Below are 18403 nucleotides of genomic sequence, written 5' to 3'. Positions count from 1 at the left end.
AATAAAGGCTTCTTTTTTGTTCCTTTGTTTTCTTCTGGCACCCTTTTTGTGATGTCTACTCTCCATCAGACTGAAACTCAAAAATGCTTTCCCTTTCCTGCTTACCATGAAGTCTTGCTGTGTTTGAAAATGTGATTCCTTGAGCCTCGTAATTTTAATTAGAAAACATGTGCATAGAAAAATAAGTGAAAATACTTATGTCATGTTATAAAGTTCTGTAATAGAAACATTTGGAGTTTGAACACCCCCAGAGTGCTGTGTTCCAAAGCTGGACTTAGAGGAGGTGTTGGTTTTTTTTAAAGTGCTTTAAGAGATCTAGATTAATTGTGGGAAGTCTTATCAGTCTACATAGCAGCAGAGGACTTCAGTGGTAAAAAGGAAGAAGTGTTTCAGCTTAAAAAGTTGAAAAGAATTAAGATTTCATTCTCTGTCATTTATGTATGACAGTATTTTCTTATCTGTGTGCAAAGGAATTGAGCTTAGCAACTAAGCCTCCTTTGTATCATTTGGCTTAATCTTCTCTGTGATTCTTCATGTGTGACTTCATTTAAAAATGTGAAGATTCAAGTTTTGTTTCTTATTGAAATCTAAAGTAATTGGTTTTGATGGAAACGGGGTTAGGCAAGTGGACTCCTTTCTCTGTTAATTCTTCATCATGTGGTGTAATATCTCTCAGTTATGTGGCTGAGTAACTGGAAATAGGATATCGCAGGGTTTCTTAATCACATGCAAATTCCATTATGTGCCTGAATTTTCAGAACAGACTTGGGGATTTAACCATTCAGACCTTTTTAGCTTTAATAAGGAAGCACGTGGTTAAATCCTTTAATTTAGTTTTGAAAAAAAAAAAATCAACTATGCAGTACTTTTCTGCCTTATGGCACTTTTAGCTTTTTAAGATGGGATCTTCAGAAAAGTTTTCTGGCAAAAGTAGGATTTCTGGTGAATGGGAGAACAGATGTTGAAGTCATCTAAGGTATTCCTCTTCCTTGAACCTCAAAGGTGTCAAGTAATAACGAATGGGTTCCAATAAACATGGATGGGAGAAGTATGATACACCTCCCATCCTGATTCATACTTGTGAAGCATTTTTAGAATGCGTAGAACTAATCTGGAGAAAGTATGAGATTTGAACTTGTTTGGGGTTTGTTGTTCTATGTTATTTTTTGTTTGTTGTTTTTTGATTGTTTTTACAAGATTGAGCAGGAAAGGTAAGTTTTCTCAAGGTTCTCCAATTCTTAAATACAATTTACATGTGTGTACCTTTGGCAGGTTGGGATTAAACATCATCTTATTTGCTTTTTTCTTCTTTTCACAGACAGCATTCTCTTAAGAGGAGAGATGGCAGAAATCAGTTCTCCAGTAAATATCAAGGAGAAGGTAGGCACAAGTATCAGTACAGTGCAAACCAAAATGGTGTTGCATACACATTTCATCCCTGCTCCTTCAAGGTCTGTTCACATGGTTAATTTAAAATTAACTCTGTGCGTGAAGTTAAGTACACAGACAGATATTGCTAGGATTAGAATATTAATTTTGGCTAATGAGAAACACATTTTGCTTTTCTGTAAGGAGACAATGTTTTGTCAGGTACATATTTTTTATTCTCTTGTGGTCCTTTTACATGCTGATACTGTGGAGAGTGGCATTTTGTGCTGGTTGCTGTGGTACAAAATTGAAGAAACACAGCCTTATGAAATAATGTTTTCCAACCAAGAATGTTGTACTTGTAATACTCAGAGGCAATTCCTCAAATTACAGAGCCTGAAAAGAGGAGAATTTCTTTCCTACCTGAGTAACTCTGCTTCTAACTGCATTCTTTGTGTATGGGTATATCCTCTCCTAACATGGCTACTGCTAGAGCCTTGCTTGACCTTTCAGAAGCATTAAGGAGTTAGTCCTAAAGCAGTTAGGACTGCAGTTTTGCAGGCCACTTGTATGTGAAGTGCTGCAGTGCAGGGCATGTATTCTCACATGAACCCCACTGTTGCTGTAGCCACCATAGATAAGTAGCATAACCATCTAAAAAGCGCCTTGGGTTTCTAGAATAGTTTTTCTCCTGTGCTATTTAGTTTACAGATAGGTCAAGGAATCTTTTTTTAACTCCCAGCAGGCAGCTTGTATAGAGTTAATCTGCCTCAGTGATATTCCTCACCAATGCAGATGGGAAACAAGGGAATTTGTCAAGAACAGGAGAAGAAGGAAGTAGGGAGAGTGTAGGAGTACAACACAATGTTGTATTTTAAAAGAAGCTAAGGTTTTGGGATATTTATAAAATCAGATTTTGTTTTGTCTCATGTTTGAATAGATGTGGACCTTTACATTTAGGAAGCTCAGAAAAAAGCTAATAGACTCCTTGAATTGCTTTATTAAGCATGATCTGGCTCTCAGTGACAGATTCTAAGATAGTGTGATGTATGTGAAGGGCCAGAACTTAATTCTGTTAGTAAGCCCAAATTTATTCAGATATCGATATAAAATTGATTGGGTGTGTTCACATCATGGAATTCCACAAGAAGAAAGGATCAAGTGTGTTTTACAAAGTACCCTACTTGAAAGGAAAACAGAAAATTGAAGGCAGTGTGAAAGTGAGAAATGTAGTCATCTTCCACTGTATCATAAGACCTGCATGCATCCTGCTGCGTGTCAGGCATGTGAAATGTTCTCTGTAGGCCTGTCAATGGAAAAGACAAGAAAAAAAAAAGCATAGTTTCTTCTATTAAACCTTTTCCCAACTGTGAGACAATATTGTTCAGCAGATAAAAGACTTCCCGAACTTCGGTTTTGCAATTCAAAACTGTAGTTTCGCAATTCAGTAGACCAGTAGTAGGGAAAGTAATGAGGAAGACCTGCAAAATATTGTAAATGTGGCTTTCTGGACTAGAGAAGTCTCAGTAAGTGATAGAGAATTAAGATAACATGTAACACACCACAGCCTCTCAAAGACATAGCCCTGAACTCTAGAGGTCAGTAATTGGATTTTAATTAATTTACTATTTCACTCCAAGTTCAGAATAAAACAAGGAATTCCTCAGTCGGGGAACATATTTCTCAGAATTGATCATGACTTAATGGCTTAGACACTGCATTTAGTTAATAAAGACCTCGAGAACTGTGACTGTTATTGATCCTGAAACAAGGTTTCCTCAAGCTTCAGATTAATCATGTTTCCCAGGAGAGAAGTTACACACTGTTGTTACCTGCCACAGGAAAGAAGTTGCCAAGGAAACAGAATAGCAAATGATGATTTATAAGTAGTTCAGGTGGGAATAGTCCGTATTGTTGTGTCCATCTTTTCCTAATTATTCACTTTGCTTTCAAAAGATTGTAGAACCTTTTTGCTTTTATGTTCCTTGACAGGAAGCAGTCCCTGACCTGCTGCACTGCCACCTGCGGGTTTTTGAGTCCTTTTCTATTTGTATTTGTTGTGAGCTGCTGAGTGAATTATTGTGGCTGAGGATTTGCATGTCAACGTGTACTTTGGTGAAGAGAATATTCCTTAGTCTTTAATAATAGACAGGATTTAAGTATTGAGTAGCATGATGGATTTTTGCACTCGTTCTCTAGTGCCAGAGTAAATTACTGTAAAACTTAAACTGCCACTCAGTAAATCAATTATCAAGTTATGCTTATTTACTATCTAGCTTAATTCCTTTCGTTAATTTAGTCAGTTATACAAATGTGGGATCTTATAAATTGCCTGTTTGTCTTTTGCTAGTTTTAGAATGCAGAACTGCAGCAGGATTTTTGTGCACCATGTAATATTTGCTGTGCAAAGTCTGGTATTTCTTGATTGTATCTTAAGACTGAACGTTTATGAGCACACACATCTCAAAGCAGGTAGATAATGGAATCAATACCTACTTATTTATAATAGTTTCTCTTTTAATTGCTTTTTTCCACCAGCATTTAATGTCCCTAAATCCCTATGCCAAACTTAAAATCTAAGTTACCAGCAGTTAAATCTTACTGCAAAATCACTGGGTTTTATTCTGAAAAATACAGTCTAATAAGCTACTGATTAGAGACTTAGCAATAGAACAGCATGAACTTCATAATCTACATATACCTGTCCGAAGAGCTAGCACAGTCAGTCTGCCATTGCAACTGGACAGTCCTGACTCATTCTGAAGTGAGATTGGCATGGCAGGACATAAAACATCCATTTCACAAATCCAATTTGATTTGCATTGTGCAGGGTCTTTCAATTAGAGGCTTCTAAAGCCACATTCATGTTATTGCAGAGCTGCGCCATAGAAATTCGAGCACAGGGGTGAACTGATGCACCTTTCTGAGTTGGCTTTAATTGTATTTGCCTATAAAGTGCTAAAATGTACAGACCTCATGCACTTCTGGGCAGACATGTTTGCGGTATCCTGGCAAGAGAGTGTAAATCAGATCCCTTTCTCACTTAAATAACTTACATGGACAGAGCAAAGCAGTCATGCTGCAAAGCATAATGGCAGCGAGTTTGGTGTTTATTGTTATTCATCCTTTTGGTGGATATTTTTGGGAAACAAAAATGAAATTTATAAATTATTTCTCTGAGCTCCATCACTATTAGTACAAATACAATCAGTTATCGTTTAAAAGAATACAATTCCTTCCCAAGCCTTCCTCTTTCCTACCTCAGTGCTTGTGAATGCTAGTATACATAAGATTTTGTTCCTGCTAGGGCTTGACTGAAATCTGAGGAACTGTGTGTCTGCACACAAATATTTTTCCTTTTTTGTGAAAATAGAACCTTCTCTAAGTTGATCATTGCAGATAACATAAGATGACAATGTAGAGAGTCCACAAAATTTTGGCATAATGTTTGGTTGATTGATTAATGTTTGTTTTTCTTGTTTAAATGGTGGCATTTCCCCATGTACTTTCCATGATCAGCCTCTAGTTATTAGGGAAGCATAACTTCTGCCACTGCTTTAAAGGAGACGTATGGATGAGGTAGACATTTCAAGTAATATTGACTGAAGTTAGAATACTCACATCTGCAGAGTTTATAAAACCCTACCCTAAATTGAGTCTTAAAAGAATGTTAGTATCGTACTGACACTTGTGTAATTTACTCATAACTTTTCAGTTGGAATAGTTCATAAAGTCAATAGGTTAAGCGTTGTATTTTATCTCTTTCTCCACTTTTTCCCCAAGAGAGTAACATAAATATTCACCTGTGATGTCAACCTAATGAGTGTTTGCACAGTTGGCAGAGACTTCTGCAGCTGTGATGCTCATGTGTGGAGCCAGGGCAGTTCTGATTACCGTATTTCCATGCACATAGTCCACAGATTTTCTGAAATAATACAAGCCCTGCACTTTAGCAGCAGCAGCTAGGGTTACAGTGTCAATGTACTTAGTGCAAGGAGTTTACCATCAAGATCTCTCTCAGAATAATTCCTTTTGTCATGACCCTTCCCTGACTATACCATTATCTCTCTTGCTCCTGGTTATCTTCCTTTGTACCAAAAAAATACTGTATATCTAAGGTCTTTTTTCTGCTCTCAGGGTCCTTAAGTACTGAATTATAAATTGTTCCGATCATGTATGTACAACTTGAAACTTTCTGTGGATTGAAGGATGAAATTGGCCAAACTCATTGGCTTAAATTCGAAATGATTCCATAAAATTAATGGAATTATTCAAACATTAATGAAGTACACCACCAGAAAAGGTGCCTAAAATCAGAATGATGGGGGCTTTCAGATAAGAAGCAATTACAGTGAAGAATATGAACAGCTTATTTCCTGCAGCAGGTGGAATGTTTTCGTCCAACAAGAGGAGAGTGAATACAAGGCATTCCCCAGAACAACCATTCAGGTCTCGCATGTGGCTTTTAGTTTTGATTCAACAAAATATTGGGAGTTGTCCAAACTTCTGAACTTGCTGTTGGGGCCGTCTTTTTTTACTGTGTCTGGTCATGTTTGAACAAGATCTGGTGTCAACTGGTGTAAGCAAAATAGCCAAATGAAAATATTCTTCTTGGGATTCTATTAGAAGTAGAGTTTTGCTGCAGTTTCACAGAGAAGTTTGCTGTTTCATTTTATTTTCATTTCAAACATCAGAGCTGTAGGAACAAACAGATTTGTTCTATTAGCTGCAAGAAGAATATCTTGTTCAGATATACTTTGGTGGATTTCAGTACCATAACTGTAGCCTTCATAAGTGATGGGCTGCATACAAGGAAATGATAGGATTTGTTGTGGAAAGAACATAGTATCTTAAAACTCACATTACAAGAAGCAGACAGTTTCCAATCTGAGTTCACTAGGTCTCTTTAAGGCTGACCTTCGCAGCTGTTTCATACACACGTGTTGATGTGAAAGGACTTAGTCCAAAGAGCAGCAGAGTTGGTTAAAATGCACTTCTGTCATTTGATGAGCTATTTAACTTGGGCTAAGAGTATTATAGAATTAGGTTTCTAAATAATGCTGCCATGATTCAAGTGTAACAGGTCTTACTGAGCCAGACCCTCTTTATATATACTTTTTCTTTTAAATATGTGTCTTCTCAAAACCAATTTCCATTTCATTAGTTTAAAAATTAGAGCAGAGGAGGATGCAGGACATTGTAAATCCAGGATGTTTGCCCACACTAGATTACTGCAGCAAGTAGAATTTGTTTTGTGCTTATCAGGGGTAAGTGATCTGACATGATAAATGGGGCATATAGCAAATAGAGAGGTGCAGACTGGATCAAAGCTGTTATTTTGCTCAAAAGGCAAGTTAAAAACATGTGCTCAGTGTGTCACAATGAGCTAATCTAGTCAGCGAAGCTTCTAGAAGAATGGGTGCTAATAAATAATATTCTGTTAATGCAGAAAATTCAAACTGTGTTTATGAAAATTTTTTTTCTGTAGGAGTTTTTCAAACCTAAACTATTTCTGCCATGAGGTGTTCTGAAAATACATTTTCCTGTTTAATGTTGTCAGGGTGTCTGCTAATGCTTCATAAATTACAGAAACCAACAGAGTGCTGTAGACAGCTCTCCTTCTCTTGTCCCCATCCAGGGTTTGGGTCAGTCCCAGCCAGAACTGTAATCTAGACAGAGCTTACACTGCTACCTGTCTCCAGTTGCAGTGACTATATGTACCATTTATGTACTCATATTCTACTGACACAGTAAGAATAAGCAGGATCAGAAAACATTTGTGTATTCTTTGATAACTGTACTTGAAAAATGAATTTAGCTCCTACTTAGAGAAAATCTGCTGAGCTTAATAGTTCATACCCAGTGAAGGTAGATGTGTGTTAGTGTTTGTAACCAAGTGTGAGTAGAAGTATTTTAAATGAGTATGTGACCATAATAGTAGATCACTTCAAAGGGATTGCAGCAGATGTGTTCAAGGGTTTCAGAACAGCCATGAGCTTTCAGCAAAGAAGTTTAGTTTGTCACTATGTCACAAATATTTAAACAAATTCTCTGAACCCCGGATATATTACTTATTCACTGAAAACATCCTCTTTGAGATGATGCCAAAGGGGAGCAGATGGAGTAGAGCAGCCAGCAGGCAATGCTTGATTCCGTGTTGTTACAGTTGCCTGGGAACCATCTGAAACTTGACAGAAAACCTAAAGGATTTGGATGAGTACGCAGTAACATCAGCTTGGCTCTGGGTGTAGAGTAGGTGTTGTCACAACTTCTCACAGCTTTGAAGCAGGCTGTATCTCTTTTCGGGCTTGCTTTGTCAGGGCCCTCTCATGAGATAAGTGCTCACAAGGACTTCAGGTAAGATAATAGCATGAGCAGTTAAAATTTCAATGAAATTTTTTTTTTTTTTAAGCAAATGAATGCCCGGTTAAATTTCACGTGGTTGAGCAGTAATCCTCAGAAAAACAGTCAAATATGTCTGACCAAAAGGAATGAAGTTCTGCTTTCCACACGTTTGAGCATACATGGCAGTTTTCAGGATAAGGGCTTTGTATTTTAGATCTGTGGTAGCTTCAGAGTAGCTTTTGTAAACTAGAATGTTGAATGAGCCTTCTGAGCATTAAACCAAGAGGGAAATGAATTATCTGGTCAGACCACTGAAGGAAAAAGCTCAGGAGTGTGACTATTGTCAGAGACAGCATCTCAGCTAATGCTGATGTTAACCATGCAATTATTTGTGATTCAGGATATACGTCCCAGGATGCTTGTCTAGCACCCAAAATGGTGACACAGATTTTCTGAAAATCCACACTAGATAAAGACATGATGATTCATGATTGTTAGAACAATTGACTTTCCTGTAGTCTGTTAACGTTATTTTTTCTAAGATCTGGTTTCAGTGAGTATGAAAAAGCTCTCTGTTCTCCCACATATACAGGGAAATAAATTGAACGTTCAGAGTTTGTTCTTGCAGACTGTTAAGTATTGATACGGTATTAATACCGTATAGGATGAGGTTCTTAATACTGATAGGATGAGGTTCTTTGGTTCTTCTTTTTCATGAGATTGGTATATGTTTTTTAAAAGGAATTTGTTTTTTGATGAGCAGTCATAATGTATTTGGTTATTCCAGTTTCAGTCTGTGCTGTTTATGTGTTGAAAAGATAGATGTTCTTGGTAAGTTTACTGTAAGTTTAGGGAGATATAATTTGGATGTATACCCAGCCTGGTATTATTAACCTATCAAACCATTAATAAAAATGAACTACACACAGCTATGTGGATTGAAGAGTGACAGACTTTTCTCAGGCAGTTGGAGACTTGTAAGCAGTTGTGTAGCTGTATTGCCAAAAAGACAGGTGTATCAGCAGAACCTGGCATACTGCATTGCATGGCTCCAGCTCACATTCAGCCCCACTCTGCATCTCCTTCTTGTCAGCTTGTATTTGTCAAGTATTCCTGCAGCTTAGCTGCCTTTCATTGCAGATTGCAATGGGGCTTTTATGACCTTCAGCTGTGTAAGTGCATTTATGCTAGACTTACACTTTCGGAAAGGCTGTCGATCTCCCCTTCAGTGTTTTCTTGTATATCTCCATGTTCCTTTCCAGAAATGTATAGGACACATTTTGCATGTAGAAACAGACCTCAAGTTTGAACATAGAAATCTACACAGATTTTGAAGATGGAGTAAGAGAAACTAAACATAAAATATTAGGGACCGTAAAGTTAAGGCTGTCATTTGACCTTGTCTTCCTCAGCTTGTCCTTGTCCTCCTGTCAAGTAGGCTGTTAAGTTACAACTCTGTTAGAATTTGCTACTTGCAGCCATTTATCCGTTATTTTTTGGATATTCAGAAACCACCGACTCTTTTCGTTGCAAGTGTTCCACAATTCCAGTTTATTCTGGATGAAGTATTCAGTGCATATGTTGGAGACATAATGTCTGACACACATCTGGCTGACTTTGAAAAGAAAACATGCCTAGTTCATTTCATTTTATTAAAAAAATTTTGAGACAAAATATTTCAGAGCAAAACCTTCTGTGATTTCTCTGCTGTTGGAATTCTGGTTTTGTATCTGCTTTTGTTGTTTCAGAACAGAACAGTAGATGTACCATTTTCTTAATAGCATATCCTACAGATTAGAAATTCTAGTTTTCATCTCTCTTATCAGATAAGTCAATGCAGAAATCTGGAAAGCAGAATCATTAATAATCAAGTGAATATCCATACATACTCAAGGGAAGCTGATTAACTGTGTGTTAATCACCTTCTGGTTTGGGTTTTCCAAAGTCCAGAATGCTTTACTATACAATCTGATACTCATTTGCTAAAGAGTCGTCTTATGAAAGTTCTTATTTTCTAGAGAGAAAAATAAATGTATATCCTTTCCAACAGGAAAACTTCAACAAAGTTCTTCAACAAAGGCAATTGCTTTTTTGGCAGTAAAACCATAGAGCTCTGCTGTACTTAAATGTTCCCCTAAATGGAATTTTTATGATGTCCAACTAAAACAGAATTGTGTCCGCGGAGTTGGTCATGGGCATAATATCTTCACTCTGTATTAGTGAATGTTCTTCCTTAACAGACTCATTTGACTTTTTGGGAATTATCTCCATAACTAGAACGTGTTCACACATTTTCAGTGCTTGGTTGTAATACTAGGGGAATCAAGAACAAATTAGCTTTTAATTTTTGATTTTCTATTAATCAAAAAATTCCAAACTGCAGGGTGTGGCAAGTTGCCTGATCCGTCCTGTGGTCTTGGCCTCACTTTGTAGTTTCCAGATGCTTCTTAAGGCTTCCAGACCTCTCATGGCCAAGAAGGACCTAGCAGCCATGTGGAATTCCCTTGCTTATGGGAATGGCTGGAGTACACTAAATATTTCCTTTTGCTATTTTTCTGTAAGTAGTTGCCACAGGCAGCTTAAGCAGTTCTGAGTGGGTAGAGAGATGAACCATAAGACTGTGAAAGGAGAGGGGAGGTTTTTGTGAGAATGTGTAGTCCACGTGATGGGAATGTTTGGCAACTGCCAACTTGAGCCTAAAGTGGACAGCAGCTTGTGGCCTGCTGTAACTCTTGTGTATCCACCAACTTCTATTGGTATGGAGCCAACTCAGCTCATGCTTGTTGCAGCTTTATCAATAAATAATAGCATACTAGTGCCCACAATCAGGGAATGAATAAAGCTCATTTTTCTTGGGTTTTCTCATTGCATTCTATTAACTTCAGATGGTTTTCACCTAGAATGCCCGCAGTGCATAAAGAGCTGTGCTCACAGTTGCTTGCTTGTTTGTTGTTTTTTGTTTTGTTTTCTCCCTCCCACTCTCATATGCATACTAACTGAAGAGAGAAGGTTGACCAGACCGATTTTTCTAGATAGTTCCTGGAAATGCCAGAAGCTCATTTGATCACCTAGACTGTCTCAACTTCCAACATGATGATATTTTTGTTTGCTAGAATCTCCAGTGCAGCTAGCTGTTGGGCTGGGACCCTGGCTTGTGGGCAGACCTTGCTGAGCCGTGGGCTAAGAACAGTGGACACATGATTAGATGGGCCTTCGGGAAGGGTCCTTGGAAAATGAGAGAAGCAATGACTCCTGTACCACGCTCTAGTTGCTAATTTTGAGACTATATAAATAATAGTTTTGGCCTGAGTTGTTCAAGGCTAAACTTGTTACTTGAAAGATGTTGTGGACAAATGTGAACTTGCAGACAGGTAATTGATAGGATGGTGGACAGGAGTGAAGTCAATTCTACCAAAGCAGAGTCACTAAATTTGTGTGCTGAAGTTAGAAAGTGACCTTCTGGATTAACTTATCTGGAAATCTTGATCCATCGCAAGTACCTACCATCTGCTGTGCTGAAGCTAAATCCAGCAAGAATCATGAGTCAGAGCCTTCAGTCGTTGTCAATTACAGAATTTGAAATAAATCATGGCTTATATTAGTATACAGAAAATAGAGTGACTGAGGATAGATGTTGATGTAAAGCAGCAAAGTAACATTTTAGCAATAAATCTTAGCATAAATCTGAATTGCCTTCTGGTGCTTCTACTGGTAAAGATGCCATAAAATTTAGATTGCTCCTTTTTCACTATTTACCTGGACAGCTAAGTCAAGCTGATGTGAATACTCTCAGTATGTAATCCAGCCTTGCTCTATTACACACAACAGACTTATCTTCATGTGTTTATATTTTCACATTTCAGTGTGTTCATAGTGTTGTGAAAAGACCACAGTGTTTCTCAAACAGAAATTAGCATGATGACATTGTGATTTGATAATTAAAATAAACGAAGGTGTAGTCCTCAGAGAGGGGGCAAAGAAAGCTACTAGTTCAGTTTCTGCAGTGTAGCAGGTTTTTTAATAGTAAATGTGTGCTGGATAGTCAGAAAAGAGACGCTCAGCTGATTTGGAGCAACTGTACTGATTTCAGATTTTATTTCTCTACTTTGGTCTCTTCAAGAAATTGCTTCCATTTGTTGCAGGAGGCAGGTGAAGAGATTGACACTGCTTTATATGGGTATATTATTGTATATTGTAAGCATTTATATAAATGGACACTTGCACAATACTGTGTTTTCTTAAAAAATATGATAAACCTGTGTATTATTACCTTCCTTCTTTTCTTTCCAGATCAATGCAATCCGATCAGTTGTTCCAAACAAAAGCAATAATGAAATAGTTCTGGTGCTGCAGCAGTTTGATAACAATGTAGACAAGGCTGTCCAGGCTTTCATAGATGGTAAGTACAGTACTTTTCTCCGCTAAGGCATGAGGGATTTAACTACAAGCTGAAATATTCATTGCCTGTAGTGTGTATATTTGTTGTTCTTCTGAAATTCATATGATTGTGACTCTGCCAGTTCCTTTTTTATAGTTCATCCTGCTGTCTGCATGTTTGTTTCTTCACAGCATGAGCTTGACCTGGTTGTTCATCTGTTGTCCTGGAGGTTTTTTTTAGTGTAATTCTTGTTGCAGACCTTCTTTTTCTGATGAAAATTAATGCTCTGTAATGTGTGTGTGTCGTAAGATGATTCACTGCTGGAGACAGGCTGCTAATGGAAATTGAGGATAGTTCTGAAGCAGATAACTGGGCCCACAAACGCCTGAACTTGATGCATACCTTGACATTCAAGCCTCAATCTAAATTTTGCAAATGGTTTTGATATTTGTACTGGCTGAACCAAGACTCCATTGAAAGTTTGAGGTGCTCAAAATCTTTATCTGGCTTTGTATTTTGCATCATGACGCTATCTGTAGTGAAAGGTCACTTGTATTTAAATAACACTTTTCTGGTAAGTACATAATGGCAAGAATTTTGAACTTCCCCAGAGTCTGTAAGAAACCCTTTGTAGGAATACTGGTGTAACGTGAGGAAATCCTCTCAAAATTCTGTGGCTTGAGGGTGCTTTTTGAAGATCAGAGTTTCAAAAGCTCTATACATCTTAAAAAACAACACTGTGAGGCTGCTTATATGTGGCCTGGTGATACCAAAACATTAGGGAATCATTATGAGTTATCTCACCAAGCTGCTTATTTCAGAGCTATTTTGGTTCAGAGTAGTTTTGAATTTAGTTTGAATTAATTTACTGGAATGTATCTGTCAAAAAGTATCATGTACTAAGTATTATATATAAATATGTAGAAAGCAGATGTGAGCAAACTAATCATAAATGCATCAAAATCCTATTCCAAAAGTTAATGCTTCCTGTTTTACGGTGTTCGCCCATAGTGTCAGAGGCAAATCTTGGTGGTATGACATTAGAGGTTGAATCTTCCCACCAGTATCCCATTACACTTGGTTGCTATGTGACGGGTGGCAGCAGAGGAGCAATCTGACAAAATGGTGGTGTCTGAATGGAAGTGTGGATGAAGCAAAGGTGTGTCACTGAATTCCTCCATGTGGAGAAAATGGCACCCGCTGACATTCAGTGACACTTGCTGAACATTTATGAAGACCAAACAGTGGTTGTGACAACAGTGGAAGTTGGACTGTGTAGACAAAGTTTTCCTCACAGAAATGCTGTTGTAGCAGTTGGGAAACAGTGAGCCACGTCTGCTGGTGCAGATTTTTATGAGCACGGTGGGCTCTTGTTCATTGCTGGTGAAAATGCATAGATGATGGTTGCAACTGTTGAAAAATAGTTTTGCAGCTGAGAATTTGCACTATCAAATAGTGTTACTGTACTCTTTATAGCTGTTGGAGTTTCCATGGAAATAAATAGGAAGCATTACTTTTGGAGTGACCTGCATATTTCTCCCTTTTTTGTCAACACAAATATCTTATGTGTATTGAGGGAAAATAAGTGCTTTCCTATCCACACGTTGTCCTAGCTATGAGGAACAAATGGTAAAAGTAAACCTTCTAAGAGAGATTTAAAACAAAAAATTCTTGAAAAAGAACTACTAAGGTGATGTAACTCACCTCTAAATGGCCTTCCTTTGAATTTTATTAGTTGATCATCATTATGTCTTGAGTTGAGAAGTCTTTTCAAGTTGAGCGTTTGGAAACAGACTATGTTTGCCACTGGAAACAGTGCCCTCATTTCAAAGACAGAAGTCTGGATTTGTTTAAGCACCAAATGGCACCAGGGAAGTGTGTCCATTCAGCTGCTACTGTGAATAGCATGAATATAGATAGCTCTTTAAGTCATATTTTCATGTGAATGACAAAATGCCGAGATTTAAATATCTCACAATCACAGGGAACCTACTGGTACATACAGCATATGACGTGGGGACAGCCATTTGATGCTGCATGCTGAATCAGTGTTCAAATTTAGTTTTCTGAGGTCATCTCCTATCATTCTTTGTGTCTGGAGTGACATATGTATATTGTATATTATGAATTTGCATATTTATGTGAAATGTGAGTTTTAAAGCAGTAGTTAAAATGTCATCTTTGTTGTGTAAGCATTTACCTAAATGGGCTTAAACAGAAGTTATGTTCAGCTCCATTGCAGACGTATTCAAGTATGTTATTCTTATGCATTGCAGTAAAGGTTTTGGGACTTGAAAGGATAGTGCATTTCCAACAGGGAGAGCATTGGAGTTGGTTGTGCCAGTCCCTGAAGTAATGCTAACTGTGCTCAGTACTCACAGGGCAACTGAGAGAAGTAGGACGAAGGCAATGCCAGCCAACACAAAAAGCACTGGATGCTACTGTGGAAACAGCTAACAAAGCTGTCAAGTGAAACTGCGCGTGTTCAGCAGCGTGGAGTTATGAAGGCAGCAACTGTGGTTTTATTTCATCGTAGTGGAACAGCTTCTGTTAAAGATAGCATACTTTTAAGAAAGGACCAAGGGATTTGTGTATGTGTATATACTGTGTGTGTGTGTGTATATATATGTATGCATACACATATATATAATTACATATAACTAAATATATATTTATTATAATAATAATATATAATTATATATAACTAAATATAGATAAATAACTACATATACAATGGAAACTTTCTTAACCTTCTGTCTGCACTGTTGTGTCGTTTGGGAAGTGAAGTTTGACTTTGGATTCCATATGTGTGTGTGTGTTCACAGTTTAACAAACCAGACTTAGCACTGCTGCAAACAGATACAACCACTTCCCATGTGTATGAGGGACTCACCAAATAATCTTACAACTGGATTATTTGAATAGAAAAATAATTTTGATGCATTTGAAAACCTTGCATATTTTTGTCAGAATACAAGTTGACCACTTATGGCAACTTATCACTTATCTTCTTAACATTGATGTCACCTGAAACGAGCAAAAGAATAGCAGTATATAAACCAATTTGCACAGAATGGTAAATAAGTATTTACTAGAAAAATGGATTCTCAAATTCACACAGAAAAGTTCTAGCTTGGTGTGATTAAGATTGTTGACACTGCCTGTAACATGCTGGATGCCAGGGCAGGCTGCGTGCTTCCATGAGTGGGTTTTTAGCTTTAGAATCAAGGAAAACGCACCAGTGGCAACAGGATGTAGAAGTTTTCTTCCCAAGTGCCAACTGCAGCTGATCTGACCAAGGCTGTTTTCACTTTGTTCTGAAAATTTTATCTAACCGAACACTGGGACTGGCAGACAAAACTTCAGGTATACAAAATCATATTTGTTTTCAGTATGATTAATGACTTTTACTGCCAGGCCTGTGCCAGGCCTTTACTGCCACGACCAAAGGATGCACGGTTTCTGCAGCTGACTACAAGATTATGTTTTTATATGCTAATTAAATCTTCAGTTTTATGCTCTTGGGCTTCCTGAATATGGCAGATAATGTGCAGGAAACATCTGCCAGAACGCCAAAAGATGTAAAACTGTGAAGAAGCTTGAGAAGCAGGGGAACCGAGTTTATGCAGTGTTTTGTGGGGTGCTGAGATACTTTTCTTTCAGACAAAATATTGATTTTCAAAAAATTATTTTCTGAAGCTTGTGCTATTGCATTAAGTTAAGCACCCACTTAATTACTTCGAGTAAGGAAGAGCATAAACAGCAGCAGTGCCAAATAGCTTATCCACAGTGTAATCAGCTAAGATGAAAGTGAAAAGGAGGGAGGCAGCAGTTCTCCTTTTGTTTTCCCAACATTAGTAAATTCACAGAAACAAACAAGTGCTGCCTGGCTAGGAAACTGGTAACTGTTTCCAAATACAAATTTTCTTTCTCAGATCTGAACTTTTGTTGAAATGATTTCTCTCTCTTTTCTCTAGGTAGTGCAACTCAGGTTCTGAAAGAATGGAATATGACAGGGAAAAAGAAGGTAAAGACTTGCTCTGGAAAATCAGAGCACTCAGACCATTTACAAGCTGTTTGTAAGTGAATGTAATAGTTTCATTTTGGCCAGTACTTTTTCTGCCTTTGCTAACATAGGTGACTTCATCTATGCTTCCGTTCAGAATACCTGAGAGCAAACGTGTGTGTTGTTTTTCGTCTTGTTCATCTGTTGCTGTTTCTGTAGTGCAGAGTTCTGAGTTTCTGGAACAGCACATTTGTAAGCGTTTGTAGAAGCCAGACTCTAGTCAAGTACAGAATAAATTCCCAAGCAACCTACTTTTAATGTGCAGTTGTGTCCTGGAGAGTCGCAGCCACTTGGTGCTAGAGGTTTTGCTCCTGGATGTAAGAGTAACATATGCATAGGAGTAATCAATTAGGAGTGTGCACTAGGGCTGCTCCCAGGTCAGACATTTCAAGAAAATGTTTAAGATACATATACAGTATGCTAAGCCCAGGGAGTCACTGTTCTGGAGGCTCCACTTTATGGGTTGGACAGTTACAGCTGCAGAGGCTAACCTCTGTCTTCTGCTCCTATTCTTCCAGATAAGAGGGATGCCTTCAGGGATTGTCCATGTTACTTAGTGGGTGTCCCCAGGGTGGTTAGGAACTATTTGAGCATCATTGAAGCCCAGGCTCTTTTACCATTTTGCAGTGTAACTGTTCTGTTTAGAAGAAAGAGGAAAAACAGTATGGGTCTTCTGTTCGTATTTGAAACTATATTTTCAGCTGAACAGATGCAGTGGTGTGCTATATAATGCACTGTATGTAAATCGCATTGTAGCGAGTGACACTTACATGGCATTTTAAGAATATTGACCATTTGGTATTTATATGGTCTCTGTTATATATTGAGTTTTTGAGCTGCTCTAATGTCTGTTCTTTCAATATTTCTCAATTTAGAATAATAGGAGAAAAAGAAGCAAATCTAAACAGCACCAAGGCAACAAGGATGCTAAAAATAAGAGTGATGAGTCTGAGAAGGCATCTCAAGAGCCCCAGAGACCACCTGTCTGCCATCTGAATGGATGCTCTAAGGATAACCGTTGTGGTGATTCTGCCAATGAGAAACTGGAAACCTCTTCTCTGGAGAACAAAAGTTCACAATTTGTAGCATCAGCACCAGGCTGTCCAGAAACCACAGGTCAGTTCATCTGGGACAAAGGCACCTTTTAATTGGCAACAGATAAGCCTATTTACATAAGGATCATAATTTTTGCTGCTACCAAGTGAACATAATAAATGGATATCAGAGAGTGATGTTTGTGGAAAATATATGTATTTGTTCAATCTGTGCCTGTAGATCTGTGTCTGGGCATGGTTTGTCTTGCAACAAGTATCCTTGCAAAATATCTTTTTTTTTTTTTTTTTTTTCTTCTTTGGAGCCAAAAGTTTAAACTGTAATCAGAGAGGTACAGCTGATGCAGAGTATGACAGATGAAAATACAGGAGAATACAGGGTTTGAAAATGGCTTTGGTATAAGATGGTGACAGAAGTAATCAGGTTCTTCATGTGGGACAAAGTAATCCAGGCATTATGGGCCCGCTGCACGTTGTGAAATTTCTTTATTGCCTAGTCCAGACTCGTCCTTTTTTTTTATCTCATCTCCCCTCAATAGGTTAGTCAACATGGATCTCCACTGATTTTCCCTTATAGAGAAAGGAGGGCCTTAGTGTTGAAGGAGCATGATCTGATAGTTGCTGAGTATGCATGCATTTCTGCTAGGGTGCAGATACTGAATCAGAAGCTCTGGGGAGCAGTAACACAAAGTTCTTCCTTGCTGAGTTCTAGTAGGCACAGAATTACTGTTTATGATAATACCAATGAAAACAAACCTCTGCAGGAGCAGCTCTATGAAAGGTCAATTAAATAAAATCTCTGCAATGCATAGCAGCCAAATTGCGGAACTACTTATCAAGACATTTTGTCTGAAGAAGTGTTTGGGAGGTCAGAGATAATCCTTGCCCTTGCTGGGGACTCATGCTTATTTTGGATACGATATGCCACAAGCCAGAAAACCCTGCAGTTCCATGATATTAAAAGAATTTTTACTGCTAATTCTGCAACATGCATACATTTGTTTATTCTTTTCCTCCAAATTATATGGTACATATAATCAATCTGTCGTGTCAAATTTGAATCATCCCTGAAGTGTTTTCTAGCAGGGAACAACCTGAATTCAGGAACTCACATAGCTGAGCTGTCAGTGATCTTTTTATGTGACAGTGGGGTTGAGTCATCTTTTTTTTCTCTTTGACATGATGCCATTTAGA

The 18403-nt window shown here is 37.9% G+C and overlaps 1 protein-coding gene across 4 annotated transcripts in view; it reads left to right on the top strand.

The window, feature by feature from the left end:
- Positions 1-18403, top strand: part of SPATS2L (spermatogenesis associated serine rich 2 like) — a 90702-nt gene that overhangs the window by 52350 nt on the left and 19949 nt on the right. For all 4 annotated transcript variants that reach the window (XM_052676397.1, XM_052676400.1, XM_052676398.1 and 1 more), the window contains 4 exons: positions 1319-1380; positions 12004-12112; positions 16069-16118; positions 17033-17273. In XM_052676397.1, the coding sequence (XP_052532357.1) occupies positions 1342-1380; positions 12004-12112; positions 16069-16118; positions 17033-17273 (439 nt within the window). In that variant the 5' untranslated portion in view covers positions 1319-1341. The remainder of the gene's footprint in view (positions 1-1318; positions 1381-12003; positions 12113-16068; positions 16119-17032; positions 17274-18403) is intronic.

The sequence above is a fragment of the Tympanuchus pallidicinctus genome, unplaced genomic scaffold (assembly GCF_026119805.1).
Source record: "Tympanuchus pallidicinctus isolate F22 unplaced genomic scaffold, pur_lepc_1.0 scaffold15, whole genome shotgun sequence".
NCBI classification, from domain to species: Eukaryota; Metazoa; Chordata; class Aves; order Galliformes; family Phasianidae; genus Tympanuchus; species Tympanuchus pallidicinctus.
Note: the sequence above shows the minus strand (reverse complement) of the source record. Positions and strands in the feature narration are given on the sequence as shown.